Source organism: Sphaerodactylus townsendi, linkage group LG10, assembly GCF_021028975.2.
Source record: "Sphaerodactylus townsendi isolate TG3544 linkage group LG10, MPM_Stown_v2.3, whole genome shotgun sequence".
NCBI lineage: Eukaryota > Metazoa > Chordata > Lepidosauria > Squamata > Sphaerodactylidae > Sphaerodactylus > Sphaerodactylus townsendi.
The window spans coordinates 31,087,732-31,106,360 of NC_059434.1; the positions used below are offsets into that span (position 1 = coordinate 31,087,732).

The window sequence follows — 18,629 nt, forward strand, 5'->3', positions numbered from 1 at the left end:
AAATATCCTGGTAGGGATAGGAGATTCCTTATCTCAATAGTGGTTGCCGGAACAGATGTTGAGGTCACATTGAAAGTTGCCAAATTTGCCTGGAGTATTTGTAAAAAGAACAAAGGTGATTCCTATAATAATTGGTTTTAGATAAAGTAATTTTTATAATTATTACCAGGAAATATTTTGTTATATTGTATTACAATTGGAAAGTGCACCTTTCCCCCCCATGGAATCTGCAGGGAGGGAGGGGAAGGGGTGGGGTGTCATGCAAGGGAGAGGAAGAGGGGTCCTGGCATCTAGACATGGACCACCCACCCTAGTTGAGGGAGGGGAGTGAGGGGTGGCATGCAGGGGAGGGGAGGGAGCCCGGCATCTGGACCTGCCCCACCCACCGGAGTGGAGGGAGGGGGAGGGAAGGGAGGGGTGGCATGCAAGGGAGGGGAGGGGAGGGGTTTTTAATACGCTCACTAACAGTTTAATAGGCTCACCTTGATTCTGGCCAGTTTCGTTATTGAGATGTTTGCTTGAATGTGTATTTCTTGGATATTTTTCTGAACTGGTCTATGACTGTAAATAAATAAACTTACTTACTATATATTGTACTGATTTTACTGCATAGTTTTTAGATGTAATCTGCCTGAAGTCTCAATCAGAAAGGTGGACTGTAAACTAAGTAAATAAGTCACTAAATTGATTTCCTTATAAACATACAGTGAGCTTTTTGATGATTTAACTCAGGTGCCTATATTATTCTCTCAAAGATGTTGCAGGTGATAAATCAAGCAGTGTGTGCAACAGAATTCAATAGTGTTGGAAAAGATAGGACAGTATGGTGGAGGTATGGCTTAATTAGTATTTTAATTATGATAAAAGTGTGATGCCAGAGTTCCACCTGTTTGCAAGTTAATCAACCTAGAAACTCATCCCTTAAAATCAGGTAGGTCAGTGTGCATAGATATAGAGTAATGAGGGAACAGCATCTATACACAGTTAAGGACAGCCTTTTTACCTGTTTGCAGTTGTGGCATTGAACGCAAGGTTTATCCTTAGCTCAAATGTATTTAAATCCCATCCAAATATCTTATTTGTCTGTAATGGAAACAGGCTGTGCTTTAAAACTGTTTGGATATTATGGGTTCCCTTGTTCACTTTTGCTCTGCACAGTGTACTTTCTCTATAGTAAAGAAGTTCTGGAGTTTTAAACCTCCAAAAGTTATTCCCTCTTCAGTCCTTTAATTTTGGAGCAGATGAGACCACAGAATTGACAGATGTTATTCTCAGTAAGCAGAAGTTGCTTTGAATATGCTCAGAGGCATTCCTCTACACAGCCAAGGAGCAGACAGATGACTTGCAATTAATGATTAAAAATTGATACTAAATTTTGTTGGACATATACATGAAGCTGCCTTATTATTGAGTCAAACCACTGGTCTAGCAAGTCTTGTCTGCTGTGACTAGCAGTGACTGTCGTCTTTCGCATCACCTACTGTTGTTAGCTGGGATCTGTTGTTAACTGGGAATTCCAAGGATTAAACCAGGAACTTTCCTTATGCAAAGCAGATGCTGAGACACAGCCTCTTCTGTCTCCCCCTTCCCAATTTAATCGTCAGAGCAGTTTTGCCCCTGGAAAAGGAAGGAGCAATCCCAAATTAGTGCAGATCTAATTTTTGCCCTTTGCCTCCCTTTTTCTGATATCATGGTAGGAGCAAACTAGGAGCAAACTAGGGAGAGGAGGTTATAAACAGGGCATGCCTGGCAATAACAGGTTTGCAGTGCTATCCTAAGTGAAGGGGTATTTCTGTTTAGGACTGCACTGGTAGCTTTTTCTCCTATCCCTCCCAAGGCAATATGGTGACAAGCGTTTTGTGGATGTTCCTTTATATCTCCACAAAGAAATGGACTACTGATTGTAAAAAGGATAAATCTGTTGACCTCATCAAGTCATGGAAAGCTAGACCATCAAGGAAGAAAACTAGACACCTTTCCTTGATGGATTAGCTTTCCAGATGCAGTGAAGTTTTGATATCAATTCATTCAGATGTTCAGCTTTCTGTGCACGTATTCTGAGGTAATCCAGTCCTTTGAGTCTCCTTGAATTTCGCAATGGATCTAACTTCTTCAGCAAATAGGTGCTCCACCACTGCAGTAACACAAATTTGAAGTGGCACTTTTCTGTGGGCGTATGTGTATTTTCTTGACTGTTAGTTTGCCAGGGCTTATTAGTAGAGGTTGTTTGCACACTGCTTTTTCCTGGAAAAGATAAGATTTGGAACACTGTAGGCTGCAGGAGATAGGCACACTGGCAGAGGTCTGTTTCACACTGTTTAAAATACTTGTGTGTTATGTGTGCTTAAATTTACACAGCAGGGCTTGGCATGCCCGTTAATTGCCTCTGGGCAAAATGTATGACTCCTGACTCAGTTCCTACCAGCTTGAGGCACCAACCTACTTGTGAGTGTAGGTCAAGCCTGAAAAATGCAGCATTTGCAAGGAGACATCAGGGAGAGCTTTTTGGAGAAAGATCATGGATCTGTGTGTTGCTTCTGTATCACATCCTTCTTTCAAGAGGCTCATTAGCATACAAGATATCACATCTCTCCACCTGTTAATAAAATGGGCATGCCACATGCAGATGTACTAGATCCCAGAACATCAAAATGAATTCTGTCATGGCAGATGTTTCTGCAGCTCTGTGCCAGAAAAGTGCTTGCGAACAATAGTTCTCCTTCTGTATCTTCTGGTTTTCTGGGCAGGCCTTTTCTCTCTCTTTTTTGCTGTTGTAAGATATCTCTACTCAATAAGAAATATAAAAATTAAAGTGACTTTGTAAAGCTAGTTATGGAAAATGGGATGGCTCTTGCACTCAAGAACATAAGAAAGAGCCTGCTGGTTCAGACCATCTAGTCCAGCACTCTGCTACTCGCAGTGGCCCACCAGATGCCTTTGGGAGCTCACATGCAGGATGCGAAAGCAATGGCTTTCTGCTGCTGCTGCTCCCGAGCACCTGGTCTGTTAAGGCATTTCCAATCTCAGATCAAGGAGGATCAAGATTGGTAGCCATAGATCGACTTCTCCTCCATAAATCTGTCCAAGCCCTTTTTAAAGCTATCCACGTTAGTGGCCATCACCACCACCCGTGGCAGCATATTCCAAACACCAATCATGCGTAGCGTGAATAAATGTTTCCTTTTATTAGTCCTAATTCTTCCCCCCAGCATTTTCAATGTTTCCCCCCTGGTTTTAGTATTGTGAGAAGGAGAAAATTTTATAGCCAGTGTGTGGTGTAGAGGTTAGAGTGTTGGACTAGGATCTGAAAAACCCTATGCTATTGTGGAGCTTGTTATATAAATGTGGGCCTTTTTCAGTCTTAGTTTACTACCCATAAGAAGATCTAAAGAATGGGGGGGGGGGGTTGGGGGGGGAGGAGCCCTGTGCATCATGCTAACCCTGAGGTGTATGTGTATCTTGGAGAAAGGAAGGGCAGGATGAACATGTGGTGAAGCAGTAGATAGTCAGGACCACCTAAAAATATGTTGGCTTAAAAAAATCCTATTATTTGTCAGCTGTATTTTTACCTTCCTTTTATGCTGTATTGTAAATTTATGCCAATAAAGGTTTATGGAAATGGAAATGTTGGCTTCATTCATGTAGCTTGGGGAGCTAGATTTTGGTTATGTACGAGGGATCACTATTAACTTCCAGACTTGACTTCTGTAACATGGTGTAGATAGAACTGCCTTTGAAAGTGGCTCAGGGTCTGCAGCTGTTCCCAAATAGCAGCCAGGATGTTAACTGCGATATAACCATCCTTAGAATAAAGAAGATCTATACCTGTTCCAGTTTGTTTTTCAACAGAATTAAATGTGCTGGTATTGACCTAAAGGCAAAAGGCAAGTGCTGGGTCATTACTGACCCATGGGGTGACAACACATCATGATGTTTACTAGGCAGACTTTGTTTACAGGGTAGCTTGCCCTTGCATCCCTCAGTCGTCTGCACTTTACTGAACTTGGAAGGATGGACGGCTTCCTGAAACCGACTTGCGTCAGTATCAAGCTCACCTAGGGCCCCTCCGCACTGTAGGATTCGACCTTAGTTTGATGTAGGTCTGACCCGGGTACTCCGCACAGCCATAGCGTTGGACTCGTGTCTGTCTCGGCTCACCCCCCTCTCACCGTTAAATTTTCAAGCTCGACTGGAAGGGGCAACTTCCTGGTGAACTCGGGTTGCACTCAAGCCGAAGCCGGCGGAGTGCGGAATCTCCCTCGGCTTGACTCTGTCAGCCAGCCAATCACAGTGCAGTATTTTCGGCCATGCGCAGAACGGGAGACTTGTGGCGGCAGTGAGTAGCGCGTCTTTTTAAAAAATCCTCCTACGTAGCTCCTACGTCGGTAAACGGGGAAAAAAAGGACGCGAACTCACGTTTCCCGCCGTAGAACGGCAGCCAATCGGGAATGAGGAACGGAAGACACGAGGAGGTAATCCCACCCTCTGAACTCGGCTCCGGAGACACGAGTCAGCTGCTGTGCGGAGAACCGGAGGAGTCGAGCTCAGGTAACGATTTCCGCGGACACGAGTCAAACCTGAGTCGCCTTGTGTGTGCAGAGAGGGCTATTGTGAACAGAGCTTTGACTGAAGTTCTGACACATTTTTGGAATTGTTTGCTCCCTTATGGGCTTTCCCTTTAGTTAAGATCCCTACATGAGAGGTTCTTCTTCAAGAACAGTTAGGTGGAGAGTCAGACTTTTTCTGTGCCCAAGTTATGGAAAGTCAAGTTAGCCTGGCATCTGCAGCAATATCCGTTGATGCCCACCCTGTTTTACCTTTTTAATGCATATAGTTTTTAAGTAGCCACATCCTCCCAGTTGATAACATTATTTCTGGGTTGTCATATTTGTTTTAACCAACAAGTATTGTTGATCTTGATTTTTAGTAAGAGCATCTCAGCAGGAAGGCAAATTTCCATAAATGAATAGCTGAATGTTATTTTTATGGGATTTAAAACAACCTTCATGCTGGAAGGAGCAAGGCGCTTCATTACCGCCTGGCTACAGTGAGAACTCTACAGTTAATTTGCATTCACATTTGTACTTCACACACCCAACTGTAATTGCTTATATTTCCTGGACAGATGGCTAAATAAGAGCTCCGTTGTTTAAAGTTCAGCAGCAGTAGAAACCCACAGTTTCTGCCTGTTGCTTCTGTGTTGCAGGGGCTGGGGGTGGGGACAGTGTGAAGCAATGTGTCTTGAACTTTTGAATTCAACTCCCTATCTTCTGCCAATCTTTCCAAATACCAACTGTTCTGCTGGTAAACGGTATGGAGATCCATGTACGTGGTCAAGTGCACATACAAAGACAGTCTTCACCAGATCATAAAATTCCTCCAAAGCACAGGAAAGGTGGTGCTAAGTGAAGCTTTAGCTGATAATTGAGTGGGGAAGGAGGTGGTTCTGGCTGCTACAGGCACCTTTCCCTGTTTGGCAATTTGTCCTCACCTGCTGTCTGACACCTGGGCTGTTCTGGATGCAGTAACAGCTACTTGACCAGATTTCAGCTGGCAAGAGAACTGCTTAGCATGTCTCAGTTTCCTCTCCTTCTTTGCAACTTTGTGGTGCCTTTCCAGAAGTTTTCTGCCATTCAGTCCCACCAAACCAGGGGGGCGGGGGGGGGGCGGGTCTTGTGCCATCACCTTATGGCTGATGGAAACTAATAGCAAGAACTATTTGTTATCCCTGTAATCCAGGAGCTCAGAATTTCTTCCCTTTGACCCGGAAAAGCAGCAGGGAGGTCATAAAAAACCCCTGTTGCGCAATCTGCTGGAATTCTTCCAAACTCTCCCTCCATGGAGACTTTCAATGCCATCTTAAGCAGAGGGACCACTTTTTACACCCACTGACTTCCATGGAATTAGAAAGGTGTAAAGGTATAGATTGCACTGTTAGTTCATGCTGAAATTGTTACTATAAAACAAGCAAAATGCAGCCTTCCATTAGCCCCAGCAAAACAAGCTAGTGTTTGTTGCTGTTAAGATGCTCACCCAAGAAACACTATTTCAGTTTACAAATGCAGAGCCCTTTTTGGTACATCCTAGATGGATTATTTTTCTGCCCAGGACAATAGCCTATTCTACTGGAACAAGAAGGACAAGTGAAATTTCTATTTCTGTTACCTAACTCGGCTATCGGGTTGCTAATTTATTTGTATGTGTAGGGCTACTTCTAGTATCACATTTCGACTGTCATGAAGATGCTTGGAAAAGTGATAGTCTCTTTGTGCTAAAGATTCCATCTTAAATTACAGAATTTTCCTGAGCTCCGGTACAGTTTTGAGTCTTGCTGCAGACCCTCAATTCCTACCTACCCCACCCCCCACATGTTGTGCTTTGGCTTGGTAGGTTTTGGGGACTGGAGGTTGCAGTTGTTTATCTGAGCATTTGAGACCCAGTGATATCTGAGCATTTGAGACCCAGTGATATCCAGAAGGGACTGGTGGTCATTAGAGTTTATTGTAATTATTAGTTGATCTTAATACATTAGAATTCGGGATTGTGGTTTTAAGTTTATAAGGTTCTTGGAGTCTTGTAATGCAGGAGAAAAGTGGCATACAGATATTTTAAATACATACATGTTGATTGATTGATTGATTGATTTAGAATACAACTGCTGCCTTTTTAGAGTCCTGCTCAGTACTGTGCTGTAATATTTATCAGGTTTAAGGCATTGTCTTGTATGATTTTTGTGTGGTAGGACCAAAATGGTCACGAAAAAGTCTTCCTTCTGGCCTTTCCTCTCTTAGGCCTGCAAGTTAATAGGAGTGTGTCTACAGTGTCCCAAATGCTGTGTCGAAATAGTTTTCCCTACAGAACTATTTTAATGTCCATTATGGCTTCTGCTTTGATTTTGATTCTTAGTATTTGCTGTGATCTGTTTCTCCTAATTCTGATTGAAAGCTGATATTTTTAATTTCCTGATTTAAGCCACGTTGAGGGTATTAACAAAAGGTGAACTCTCAAATTTTAAAATAAAAAAATATATATTTATATATAATATATAAAGATACATACATGCATGTACACGCACACACATGTACATATATGTGAAGAGAAAGAGAAACCTATCAAGTCACAACTGACTTATAGTGACCTCAAAGGGTTTTCAAGACAAGAGATATTTGGAAATGGTTTGCCAATGCCTGCCTCTGTGTCCAGATATTCCTTGGAGATCTCCCATCCAAATATTAGTCAGGGTCAGGGCTGAGAGTGTATGATTGGCCCAAGGTCACCCAGCAATCTTCCATTGCATGACTGGGGATTTGAACTAGTTTGACATCTTAACCACCATACCGCTTTGGCTCTGACACAATTAATATACGATTTCCCAACATCTAAAAATATAAAACAGTCTGTTACAGTTCATAGTATTGATTTTGAAAATGCTGTTTTGCTGGACCCCACATGTAGACATGCTTCATATTTACATATATCAAGAGCTGAAAACATTTAGGGTTTATGTGTGAGTTGTCATGTTTACAGTGAAGATAGAGTTGTAGCCTTCTAACTTCATTCAAATCAATGGGAGGAGTCCCTGGTGTTGGGGAGCAGTCCCAAGCTTGGAAGTAAGTTTCATTCTATTCAGTGGATTTTACTTCCAGGAAAGTATTCATAGAATTACAGCCTTACTAGCCCTTAATTTTCTTTCTGCATAATTTATTCTGGAAAACTAAGCCCCTCAAAGATGTTTGCCATCTTTAGCAGAAGTTGCTTTGAAACTCTTGACCTAAACCACTAGAAAATACTGAAATGGTGAATGCCATAGCATGCTATCTATATCTAAACATGAGAATCAGATTATTTTTACAGTACAACAGTCTAATAAATGACTAGTTTCTTTTCTTTTTGACATGTTGATCGAGCAAGGACAATGCAGTTCAGTGATTCCCAGGGAACTTTATTGTTGTTGCTATGCTGTGTAGAGTAAGTAGGTATACCTGATGATTTACCCTGAATTCAGTTCTATATCTCGCCATTATCTCACCAGCATGGCGTTCTTTGTCCAGCTTTGTGGTAAATAACACATATAATGTACAATTTCCTCCTTTCTGTAGTGTAAATAAAAAAATAGAAGCAGCCAGGTAAAATCGAGCCCAAAATCTAAAGTGCTTTGCAACCTGCTTGTATTAATGTTTACTAAAAATAAATCCCAGTGAGTTTAATGGATTGTCTCCAATTCAGAGTGCCCTTGACTACACCCTGGTCTGTCTGGAAGCAAATCCCATTTCATTATTTTTTTCATTTCAATTTTTTATTTCAAATGTTTATACTGTCTCTACAAACGAAGGTGGGGGTACTTGTGGAACCTGCCAAGCATTTTTAGAAAGTGTGCAGGATCAGCAGGACTTTTGCCTATCAGGGTTTCTGATTGGCCACTGAACATTGAACTGATTATTTAAAAAATTGCTTTTGGCTGCTTTTGCCTCTACAGACCAAGGATCTTCAGTTAGGTGATTGAAGGTAAACTGTGTATATGCAAGGAAATGTTTTAAAATAATACGTTCGTTTAAAAAGGCATCCTGTTGAGTAGTAGTTCTTTTTGAAATGTTGAAGAGTTACTATTAGAGTTATGCATAACCTCAATACTTGACATTTTGTGTCAGGTTCCACCTCCTGTGGTAGCCATTTTGGGATATTGCTCGCCATCCTGTAGCTGAATTCCAAAGGTATCAGGCTCAAAAAGGCTGAGGATCTCTGTTCTATAAATTGCTATTGTAGGCCAAAGTTTAGCCAAATGGGAAGACTTTCATCGCTGTCCTCTTTGTTGGGCTTGCTCTGTGAATTAGCTGGGCCTTTGTTACCACATGTGTCAACTTGAGGTTGAACATTGCCATTAAAGAGACAGATCTAATTGTCTACCTGGGGGATCTTTTATCAGTACTTTCTCTTCTACCAAGGTCAAAATGCCAGTGGAGAGAATGAGGATGCGACCATGGCTAGAAGAACAGATAAACTCAAACAAAATCCCAGGTCTCAAATGGCTAAATGAGGTAAGGCATGCCTGTGCTTTTAAACAGTGATTCTTTTTTTTAAAAAAACATGGGGCTTGAATGCTACTGTCAGTTGCGAGCTGCTCTAAACTCATCTGTCAGTTTATGCCTAGAGGTTAAAGGCATACTTTATGTTACTACATTTTATATTGCGGAATATTATGTGCACTCAGAGTGAGTTGTAGCCAGTCTGTCAGGCATATATATTTTTATCCCAAATGATAAGGACTTCAGAAATAAAAATGGCACAAACTGTGGAAATGTTTCTTTTACGTTGTCGGTATTGTACTACCAACAGTATCTTGATTGGAATGTGTTTAAATGCATGCACATCGTATGGCAATATGGCTTTTGGGAATGTTTCAATTTTAAACCATAATGGGACATATGACAGTTTTCAAGCATCATGGAAAATGCATTCCCAAGCAGAGTTATGGCTTTTGATTTTGTTTTGTTATGACCCAGTGATTTTGGTGAATTTGGAAGAGTGCACCTCTGCTTAAGACTGCACTGTTAATGTTGATTCCCCCCCCCCATAATCCCAATAAAATCAATAGATGCTCAGTCATTGATTTCTGTTCAATGCAAAAACATTATTGAAACAGAAAGTGAGCAAGTGAGAAAAAATATTTGCAGGTTATCTAACTAAAAACAAATGTTGCTGGTGGTTGACTCACTGCTTTAATCTCTTGCTTTTCCCCCCAACAAGGATCTCAAGGCCATATACCAGGAAGTCCATGTCGGCTCCCATCCAAACACTAACCACTTGCAGACCTGATTAGCTTCACCGTGGGTCTTATGCTTTCAGACTGATTAAGGCAATCTTAATTGCTGATATTTTCCGTTTGTTTCCTTTTCCAGGAAAAGAAGATTTTTCAGATTCCTTGGATGCATGCTGCAAGACACGGGTGGGATGTTGAAAAAGATGCTCCTTTATTTAGAAACTGGGCCATTCACACAGGTTGGTTTTTTTGTTCTTTCAGTAGCACTATTGTCTACTTGGCCTTTTTCGTCTAGTTTACTTTTTCGTGTGATCACTTCCCATTTGCAGTGCAATTAGAGCCTGACTCTTGCATCTACTTCCATTGGAAGGTACACACCCTCATGCATATCTCTCTGCCTGTACAGGACTGTTCTCTGCATTCAAAGGACTAGAGAAGCCCTGTGATTGCAGAAGGGTCATGGGCACATCTAAAGAAGAGTCAGATGCACATGACCTGGTGCGTGCTCTCTGACGATGGGTTAAATGTAGGAGAGAAGAAGAGGAAGAGTTTGGATTTACACCCTGCCTTTCTCTCCTGTCTCTCCTGTAAGGAGACTCAAGGCAGCTTACAAACTCCTTTCCCTTCCTCTCCCCACAACAGACACCTTATAAGGTAGGTGGGGCTGAGAGAGTTCTGAAGAACTGTGACTGGCCTAAGGTCACCCAGCAGGAATGCAGGACTGGGGAAACAAATCTGGTTCACCAGATAAGACCCTATTGCTCATGTGGAAAAGTGGGGGATCAAATCCAGTTCTCCAGAGTAGAGTCCACCTGCTCTTGACCACTATATCACTCTGGCTCTCTGTAGTGAATTCAAAGGGTTCAGAGTATCTAAACGTAATTGTAAAAGTTTGGTTCAAGCAATACGCAGACAGAAACATCATTGAAGAAGAAGAGGAGTTTGGATTTATACCCCATTTTTCTCAACAGTAAGCAGCCTCAAGAAGCTTACACTCACAACTGACAGCTTGTGAAGAGATGGGCTGGGAGAACTGTGAATAGCTTAGGTTGCCCTGCAAACTTCATGTGTAGGAGTGGGGAATCAAACCCAGTTCTCCAGATTAGAGTCCACCACTTTTAACCACTACACCATGCTGGTACAGTTCCACTTGCACACAATCTTGTGCCGCACCATGTGCTTTCCTCCTTGCATATTACTGAGCCAAGAAATTTCTGGTAGAACATCTCAAACAAGCAGAGCAGCAGTTTGGGATGCACTATGATAAATGTGGGACTAGTGTGAAGTTTTTTTCACACTCCCTCTTGTGCAGGAACCCTAGCATCTGCAGAAATGTTCTGGTGGATCAAAGGCAATTCTTGATATTAAAGGACTCTGGTGTGCTGCTTCGCACCACTAATGACAACGTTTGATTTGTAACACAGGATCAATTTACACCTGTAAATGCCTGCCCTTCATTTAGGGGAGACTCACAGCGACTTTCACCCATTTCTTTGTGTTAGTGTGGAGCTCCAAAATGCAGAAGTGGCTGCTTATTTTTGCATCTGTGTTTGAATTCAGCAGCCTTTCAGATAAGTCCACAAAAACTATTAATGCACCAAACATCTCATTAGTCAGTCTCCTTACATCCATATAGATGTGAATTTTAAATGTGGGTTTTAAAAAAATATCAGACTTGTACAAACTGTAGTTATAAAATTCTGGGATTATACACATTTTTCAAAGAAAAACCAAAAAGGAAAAATAATAATAATATTCTTTTTTTTAAAGTTGGCATTTTATTTCTACCCTTATATAACTTCAGAAGAGCAATTCTCCTCAACAAAATAACATACAAGAAGATCAGGACCTTGATGACATAGTTAGCCTTTTCCACATATTTTCATTAGTGAACAAAATGGGCATCTAGTGGTAACAGAAGAACATTCAGGGGGGCTGTTGAAGGAGAATGTTCTCTCCATCCCATCCAGAGTTGGGGTCTTCTCCAGAAGTGGTGTTCTTAGTCCGGAGCTTGGCCCAAGGACACGGGCAGCCCCATCTAGCAGCAGGGGACAGTGTTACAGCTGTGCTGCCACACCTCCTCCTGAGGAATCCTGGTGGTGCAGGGAGGCAGTCAACTCAAAGAAAACCCGGACCACTGAGAAATCTCTCTGTAGTGTTCAATGGAATTATTCAATTCTCTTGGGTGGTGCAACACCAAGGCCTGGCTGCAGCACTCCTATCTCCAAAGCCCAGGTGAAAGTTGACTAAAGTAGACTCCAAGCCTGGGAATGTCCCACTCCTCCTGGCGTCTGCTTGAATGCCAACACAACTTTTTGATGGCTCCCATTTCCGAGATTCACTGCTGTGGAGCTTTGGGGTGCCTGGATGCTGGTGCCCTTGCCCTCTCTATTGACGGGGGGGGGGGTGCCCCTTATGCTGGTGGAGGGGCAAACGCACTGGTGTGGCCCCGTGCTGCATCTGAACAGCAATTTGGCCTCCCTCTTCAGGATTGCACTGTAAGTTATAGATGTCTTTGAACATATACACAAAGCCTTCCCTACTAACTGCGCAACCCCGAGCAGTTTGCAGTTAAAAGTTCTGCAGTAAATTGCATACAGAAATTGTTTGCTGTAGCAGCAGTAGCTTTAATAATCAGTAGAAGTCATCATGAGACTTTTTTTATTGCAGTGCACTTGCAATTCCCAATGATGCAGGAAAAACAGGAGAAAGACAATCAAAGGAAAGCAAAGTTCCTTCCAAGAATATGAACTGCAGCATTTAATCAAAAGACTGACTATGAGTCACTGCAGTTTCCAAGTTTTGCAGAACCATTCAGGAGGTCTTTGGTGTAACAGAAACTGACTCATGTACACCAAAAGTTCCCTCATCCTCATGCAAGAGATTGAGGCTGGGCCTGTGCTGACATGTCCTTCAAACTGGAGTGTCTTAGAATGCACTTGGCTGGAGCTAATTTCTCCTTGCCTCAGGTACGCAAGTTAATGGTTACTTACGTGCTTGCTGTGAATCCAAATTCACACTGAAGTTTCCTTGGAAAGTAATGTTTCCTAGATCAGTCTATTTAAAATTTTGGTAAGGTTTCAGAACAAATAACAAGGAAGATTTATTTTCAAAGTTAATAGCATACCGTTTGGGGTTGAATTTGTGTAAAAGTAGGTGTTTGTGAGAATGATTTCCCTTAATTTGGTAATCTTTTTTCACAGTTACTGCTGTCTAGCTTTGCTTTTGTCTCACAGGAAGGCTCATTCCGCACATGCAGAATAATGCACTTTCAAACTGCTTTCAGTGCTCTTTGAAGCTGTGCGGAATAGCAAAATCCACTTGCAAACAGTTGTGAAAGTGGTTTGAAAACGCATTATTTTGCGTGTGCGGAAAGGGCCGAAGTTTTCCACTACAGTGAAGCCTTGACATTACATTTTTTTTTGTCAGAATGTTCTCCTCAACTTAAAGCCCAGTGTTTTAAGTTCTTTGTTTCCTTCTGTCTTAGGGAAGTACCAGCCAGGAGTTGACAAAGCGGATCCAAAGACATGGAAGGCAAACTTCCGATGTGCTATGAACTCCTTACCTGATATTGAAGAAGTAAAAGACAAAAGCATCAAAAAAGGAAACAATGCATTCAGAGTGTACCGAATGCTGCCGTTGTCGGAGAGGCCTTCGAAAAAAGGTAGATGGGGGAGAAATATTGTGGGTGCAGCAGTTGGTTTTTTGAAGGGGGTGGGTACTTTGGAAATCAGAAACCATGCTGCTTGTGCACTGCTGCTTGTATCATGTAAGGAAGAGTTAGGTGCAGGGTAACCAACCAATGTTTCTGTCATATAAGGCACAGTTCTTGCAAATTCCTCTTGGAGACAGTGGATAACTGTCCTCAGATGAACAGGTAAATCTCAGATTGCTCCAGTCCCAAGTATTTATGACTACTATCCTTCTCAGTCTCCCCCTCCTCCCCAATTACCTGTCACTGTCCCTTTAAGTTGGAATACCCCAGTGGTCGTCATCCCACCCAAGGTAAGAGTATTATAAGACTACTAGCACTGCATGTGCTCTTTTTCTCCTGGCCCTTTGTCAGTCAATAGTAGGGGGATAACTGATGCGGAGATAACCTCGGAACCACTAGAGTACCTTTTTTTTTTTGTACGATGACCAATTGCAAAGAAGACTCATCTGCCTTCAGTCAGTTTCTTACTGGCCCTGATCTAAAAAGTCAAGGAAATGTGAGCGAAGGGTGGAGAGCCAAGGGCCGTTGGGTTGAAAAATATCTTAGAATTTAGTTAGGTAAACCCAGGCATTGCACAACTTTCCCTTTTGGCAGTTTACCTTGTGTATTTTTAATTTTGTTGTTTGAAAATCTGTCTATTTGTGGTTGTGTCATACCATTCCAGTCATCTATCAGGCATCAACTTTCATATGGAAGTTCTATAAGCTTATCAGTAAGATGTATTCTCGAAGGCTTTCACGGCCAGAATCACTGGGGTGCTGTGTGGTTTCTGGGCTGTATGGCCGTGTTCTAGTAGTATTTTCTCCTGACGTTTTGCCTGCATCTGTGGCTGGCATCTTCAGAGGATCAGTGAGATGTTTATAGAAAAACTTCACTTGGGACATAAATTGAAACCCAAGCAAATTAACTTCCACCCCCACATAATTACCATGCTCATCTTCATGGAATCATGGAATCATAGAGTTGGAAGAGATCACAAGGGCCATCAAGCCCAACCTCCTGCCATGCAGGAATACACAATCAAAGCACTCCTGACAGAAGACCACCCAGCCTTTGTTTAAAAACCTCCAAAGAAGGAGACTCCACCACACTCCGAGGTAGTGCATTCATTGTCGAACAGCCCTTATCGTCAGGAAGTTCTTCCTAATGTTTAGGTCAGAGGTCTTCAAACTATGGCCCTCCAGATGTTCAGGAACTACAATTCCCATCAGCCTCTGCCAGCATGGCCAAGTAGCTGATGGGAATTGTAGTTCCTGAACATCTGGAGGGCCATAGTTTGAAGACCCCTGGTTTAGGTGGTATCTCTTTTCCTGTACCTTAAATCCATTATTCCTTGTCCTAGTCTCTGGAGCAGCAGAAAAACAAGTTTGCTTCCTCTTCAACATGACTAAACAAAGCTGTATTCTTAAGACAACCAATCACAACTTTTAAATGCCTCACCAATTGTAGCTTCTGGTACCAAAGTCCAGAAGACAGGGCCATGCCATTGAAAGAGAGAGGGAATATGTTGGAGCAGTGCTGAATATTTAGTTACTATTTCAGGCCTGAGACGAGACCTGGTTCTAATCTTCACTTGGCTACTGGGTGACCTTGAGCGACTCCACCTCAGCTTATCCTGCCTCACAAGATTGTTGTGCAAATAAAGTGGGAAAAGCTGTGTGCACTTCCCCGAGTTCCTTGGTGGAAGGAAAGGGCAAAAGTATTATAGGCCGGGTTATATTATTCAGAAAAGCTTTACAGTATTTTCGAGTTGGGCGAAATTGGCCAGGCCTTTAGGAAATGTTTGTTAAAATAACACCTCTCTTTGCGTTTATATAGGAAAGAAGCTCAAATCAGAGAAGGAAGAAAAAATGAAACAAATTAAGGTACTTTTTCATTTCATGGGCAAAGATGTTACTACCTAAGGTTCTCAAGATACTTTTGAACAATAATGGTGTAGCCCCTGCTTGGTCTGGATCCTTTATGTCTTAGTGCTCGTTGTAGAATGATGATACTACAGCCCCAGCAGCCGGTCTCAGTTGACACCCTTCTGATATGACAAGTTGCAAAATGCAGCTGTGCAAGTCCGTCACAGGAATCAAGGCTCTTAAAACAGCAGCTGGAGCAGATTGTGACCATGGCCCTTTTTTTATAGCTTCTGTAACCACTGGATAAGATAGCCATATGTTGCATCGTGACCTATCAGAAAGACAGTTCTCCCAATTCCTTCCTCCCTGGTTTTTTGATGAGATATGGAAGTATGCTAAAAGCAGTGGCTGTTATATATGGCTTTCTGCATTTGCCTGTTGTGCAGAGCCAGGCAATGGCAAACCACCTCTGAACATCTCTTGCCTTGAAAATCGTACAGAGTCTCCATAGATCAGCGAGAACCCGATGGCAGTTTACTCACACAATAGCTATCCCGAGACATTTAATGGCAAAAAGAGGGATGTGCATCACACTGACGCCTTTTGGGGGCTATGCTGAACAGCCTTTGTACGCGTAGTATTAATGATTCATGGGAGTGTGTCATTGTACAGTATATCGTCAGGACTGTGAATTCAGTCCTCACACAAGTTACTGTTCTATGTTCAGGCAGTCTACATCTTGAAAGAAAAAAAGCCTGAATTCTGCAACACATACAAGTTATGCAAATATTTGCACAATTTCTCCTATGTTGCATACTTTTTGCTGCAGCTTTTGCTGTTTTTCACAATTTGTTGCAGACATGTAACTATGTAAGGCATTGCCTCTCCATTGGCTTTGGAGATTTGGGGAGTCATTAATCACATCCTCAAGGTTCAAAACTTATTTTGAGGGTGAAAGTTGACATCCTCAGTGATTTTTGTGCACAGCACTACATTTTGTACTTTAAAAAATGATACTAAATAACAAGACATATCTTGGGGGAAGGGGGAATATCAGTTCAGTGAGTGCTTTGTTTCACTTCTCCCCTTGATCATTTAATTTGCAACTCTGATTTCGGAAAGCTTGAAATGCTAATCTACTTCAGTTTTGCGATCCAGTAAATTGTTGAAGAGGCATATTGATGAAACAGTGAGAGCTTGGGTAATGGAGGATAGCCATGGGATGAAGAAAGGCATTGCTTCCAAATAGTCTAACCCTTCCCCATGCTTCCATTATCCTAATACATTCCAAACATTTTCTCTATAGCAAGAACCAGAGGAATCATCTTGTGAACTAAGTAATGGAACAAGTCAGGGATTTTCTGATTACTGCTTATCTTCCATAATAAAAACAGAAGTTGACAGTACAATAAATATTGTAGGTAAGTGAGTCCGTGTTTTATTTTCATTCTGGGTGGGGAGAAAGGTTAAATTTTGCTACATTAGCTCTAAAATGAAAGACTGATCATTGTGTCTCTCATTTTATGTTTCACATTTTGAAATAGCTTCGTGAATGTCTAGAAACTGTGGGAAACGAGGACAACAAATATGTGGACTAAATTAGGATAATATAGTCTGTCTCAGAAAAAGATGTTAGTAGGGTTGTATATTCCTTCGCCTCAGAACTCAACATGCTTCACCTGGGTGCCTACCTAGCCCTGTCCCGTCCCGATCTGTATATTTGGCATTCGGTGTAATTATACAAAGTACCATGTTCCGTAATACACAAAATAATGGTTTTGACAAAGGCAACGTGTAAAAATTAATAATAATTCTCATATTCATTTGGGACTATATTCTAATTCAGAAGCATACAATTTTCTTGACTGCTGCCCTTCAACTGACCATACTAACATCTTTGTCTCAGAAAAAGTATAGTCTCTGACGCAAATGAAAAATATAAAGAGGAGTTTGGACAGCTACCTGAATTCCTTCAACTATACATATTTTTGGATATACATATTGTAGGAGTGATATCTCATGGCTTCGTATGCAGTTCTAGAGTTGGTTCTAGCATAAAATTTCTGCTTGTGCTAGAGCTCTTGCACAGTCTAAAATGCAAGAAAATAATAGTGGTACCAACTTGTGCTGAGTCAAACTTATTGTGCCCCCACTTGCTTTTTAAGATAAGGAAAGCAATTAATACTTCTGGTGATAAACAAAAGGCTGCATCAAAAAATCGTTTCAGATTGTACAGCAAATTTCCTCTTTGTTGAATTAATCTAACTTGCTGTAAATCATGGTTTTCAAATTAAGAGTCCTACAGAATATTTGCTCCCTTCAGTTTTCTTCCCCTTTACTTCTTTTGCTGGCCTTAATCATTGATTAATATACATTGGATCTATACCATAATCAACACAAACTAGGTTTCTTGAAAATGAAGCCCCAGAGCCAAACTAAACATAATAGACAACTCATAGCTGCCATGAATTCTCTACCATTTTAAAGCCCTTTGCTCCTTTTCAAGTGTCACAAGAGCCAGGGGGGCACTTCAAAAAGCCTCGTGGGGCGGGGGGGTGTTCAACAACACAGGCCCAATAATTTTAAATGCTTCACAACATTTTAAAATTACTTAAAAGGGTGGTGGAGAATGAATTCTCCATCTCATTTAGTTTGGCTCCTTGTTTCAAAACTCAGTTAAGATGGAATATGAAGCCTCCACATGATACAGCATTTTTAGGATGTCCATTTTGGGGAACTATTTTGTTTTATCACAGTCCTTCTAGTTGCTGTAATATAAGCTTTTGGTTAGTATGAAGAAATATTCTCACCATTACCCTCTCTTTATCATACAAAGTGATAGGAGATTCGCATTTTGAGGGTACTCCTGATGATCATATGATAGTCCCCAATCCTCCTGATGTTTGCCAAGTAGTGGAAGTGACCACTGAGTCTGATGACCAGCCCAGCAGTGTGAGCCAACTATATCCACTGCAGATCTCCCCCGTCTCCTCCTATGCTGGTAAGTGACCATTTCCGGGGAAAGAGCTGGGCCCTTAACCTAAGTCACTGCATTAGCTGAATTTTTGGTAGATTCTCTGTTGCTATTTTCTCATTGTTGGGGTTTTATTGACACTTTCAGGGAAAGGCTTTTGGTAAACACGGGCACCCCTTTTCTCCCCCCCCCCCCCACCCGAAACACAAAAGTTAACACTATCATAATACATTGAAATAAAAAACATATAAATTTTAAATTAAATATATCCTGAAGAAATATGTTCCGAAAATCTCACTGTGCAGGTATATAATTCTTTGATGAGAGGAAAACCAC

The 18,629-nt window shown here is 41.6% G+C and overlaps 1 protein-coding gene across 2 annotated transcripts in view; it reads left to right on the forward strand.

Annotated features, from left to right (window-relative positions):
• IRF2 (interferon regulatory factor 2) overlaps nt 1-18,629 on the forward strand; it is a 47,790-nt gene that overhangs the window by 23,286 nt on the left and 5,875 nt on the right. For both annotated transcript variants that reach the window (XM_048510034.1, XM_048510035.1), the window contains exons 2-7: nt 8,943-9,035; nt 9,897-9,996; nt 13,245-13,421; nt 15,291-15,337; nt 16,626-16,740; nt 18,156-18,320. In XM_048510034.1, the coding sequence (XP_048365991.1) occupies nt 8,949-9,035; nt 9,897-9,996; nt 13,245-13,421; nt 15,291-15,337; nt 16,626-16,740; nt 18,156-18,320 (691 nt within the window). In that variant the 5' untranslated portion in view covers nt 8,943-8,948. The remainder of the gene's footprint in view (nt 1-8,942; nt 9,036-9,896; nt 9,997-13,244; nt 13,422-15,290; nt 15,338-16,625; nt 16,741-18,155; nt 18,321-18,629) is intronic.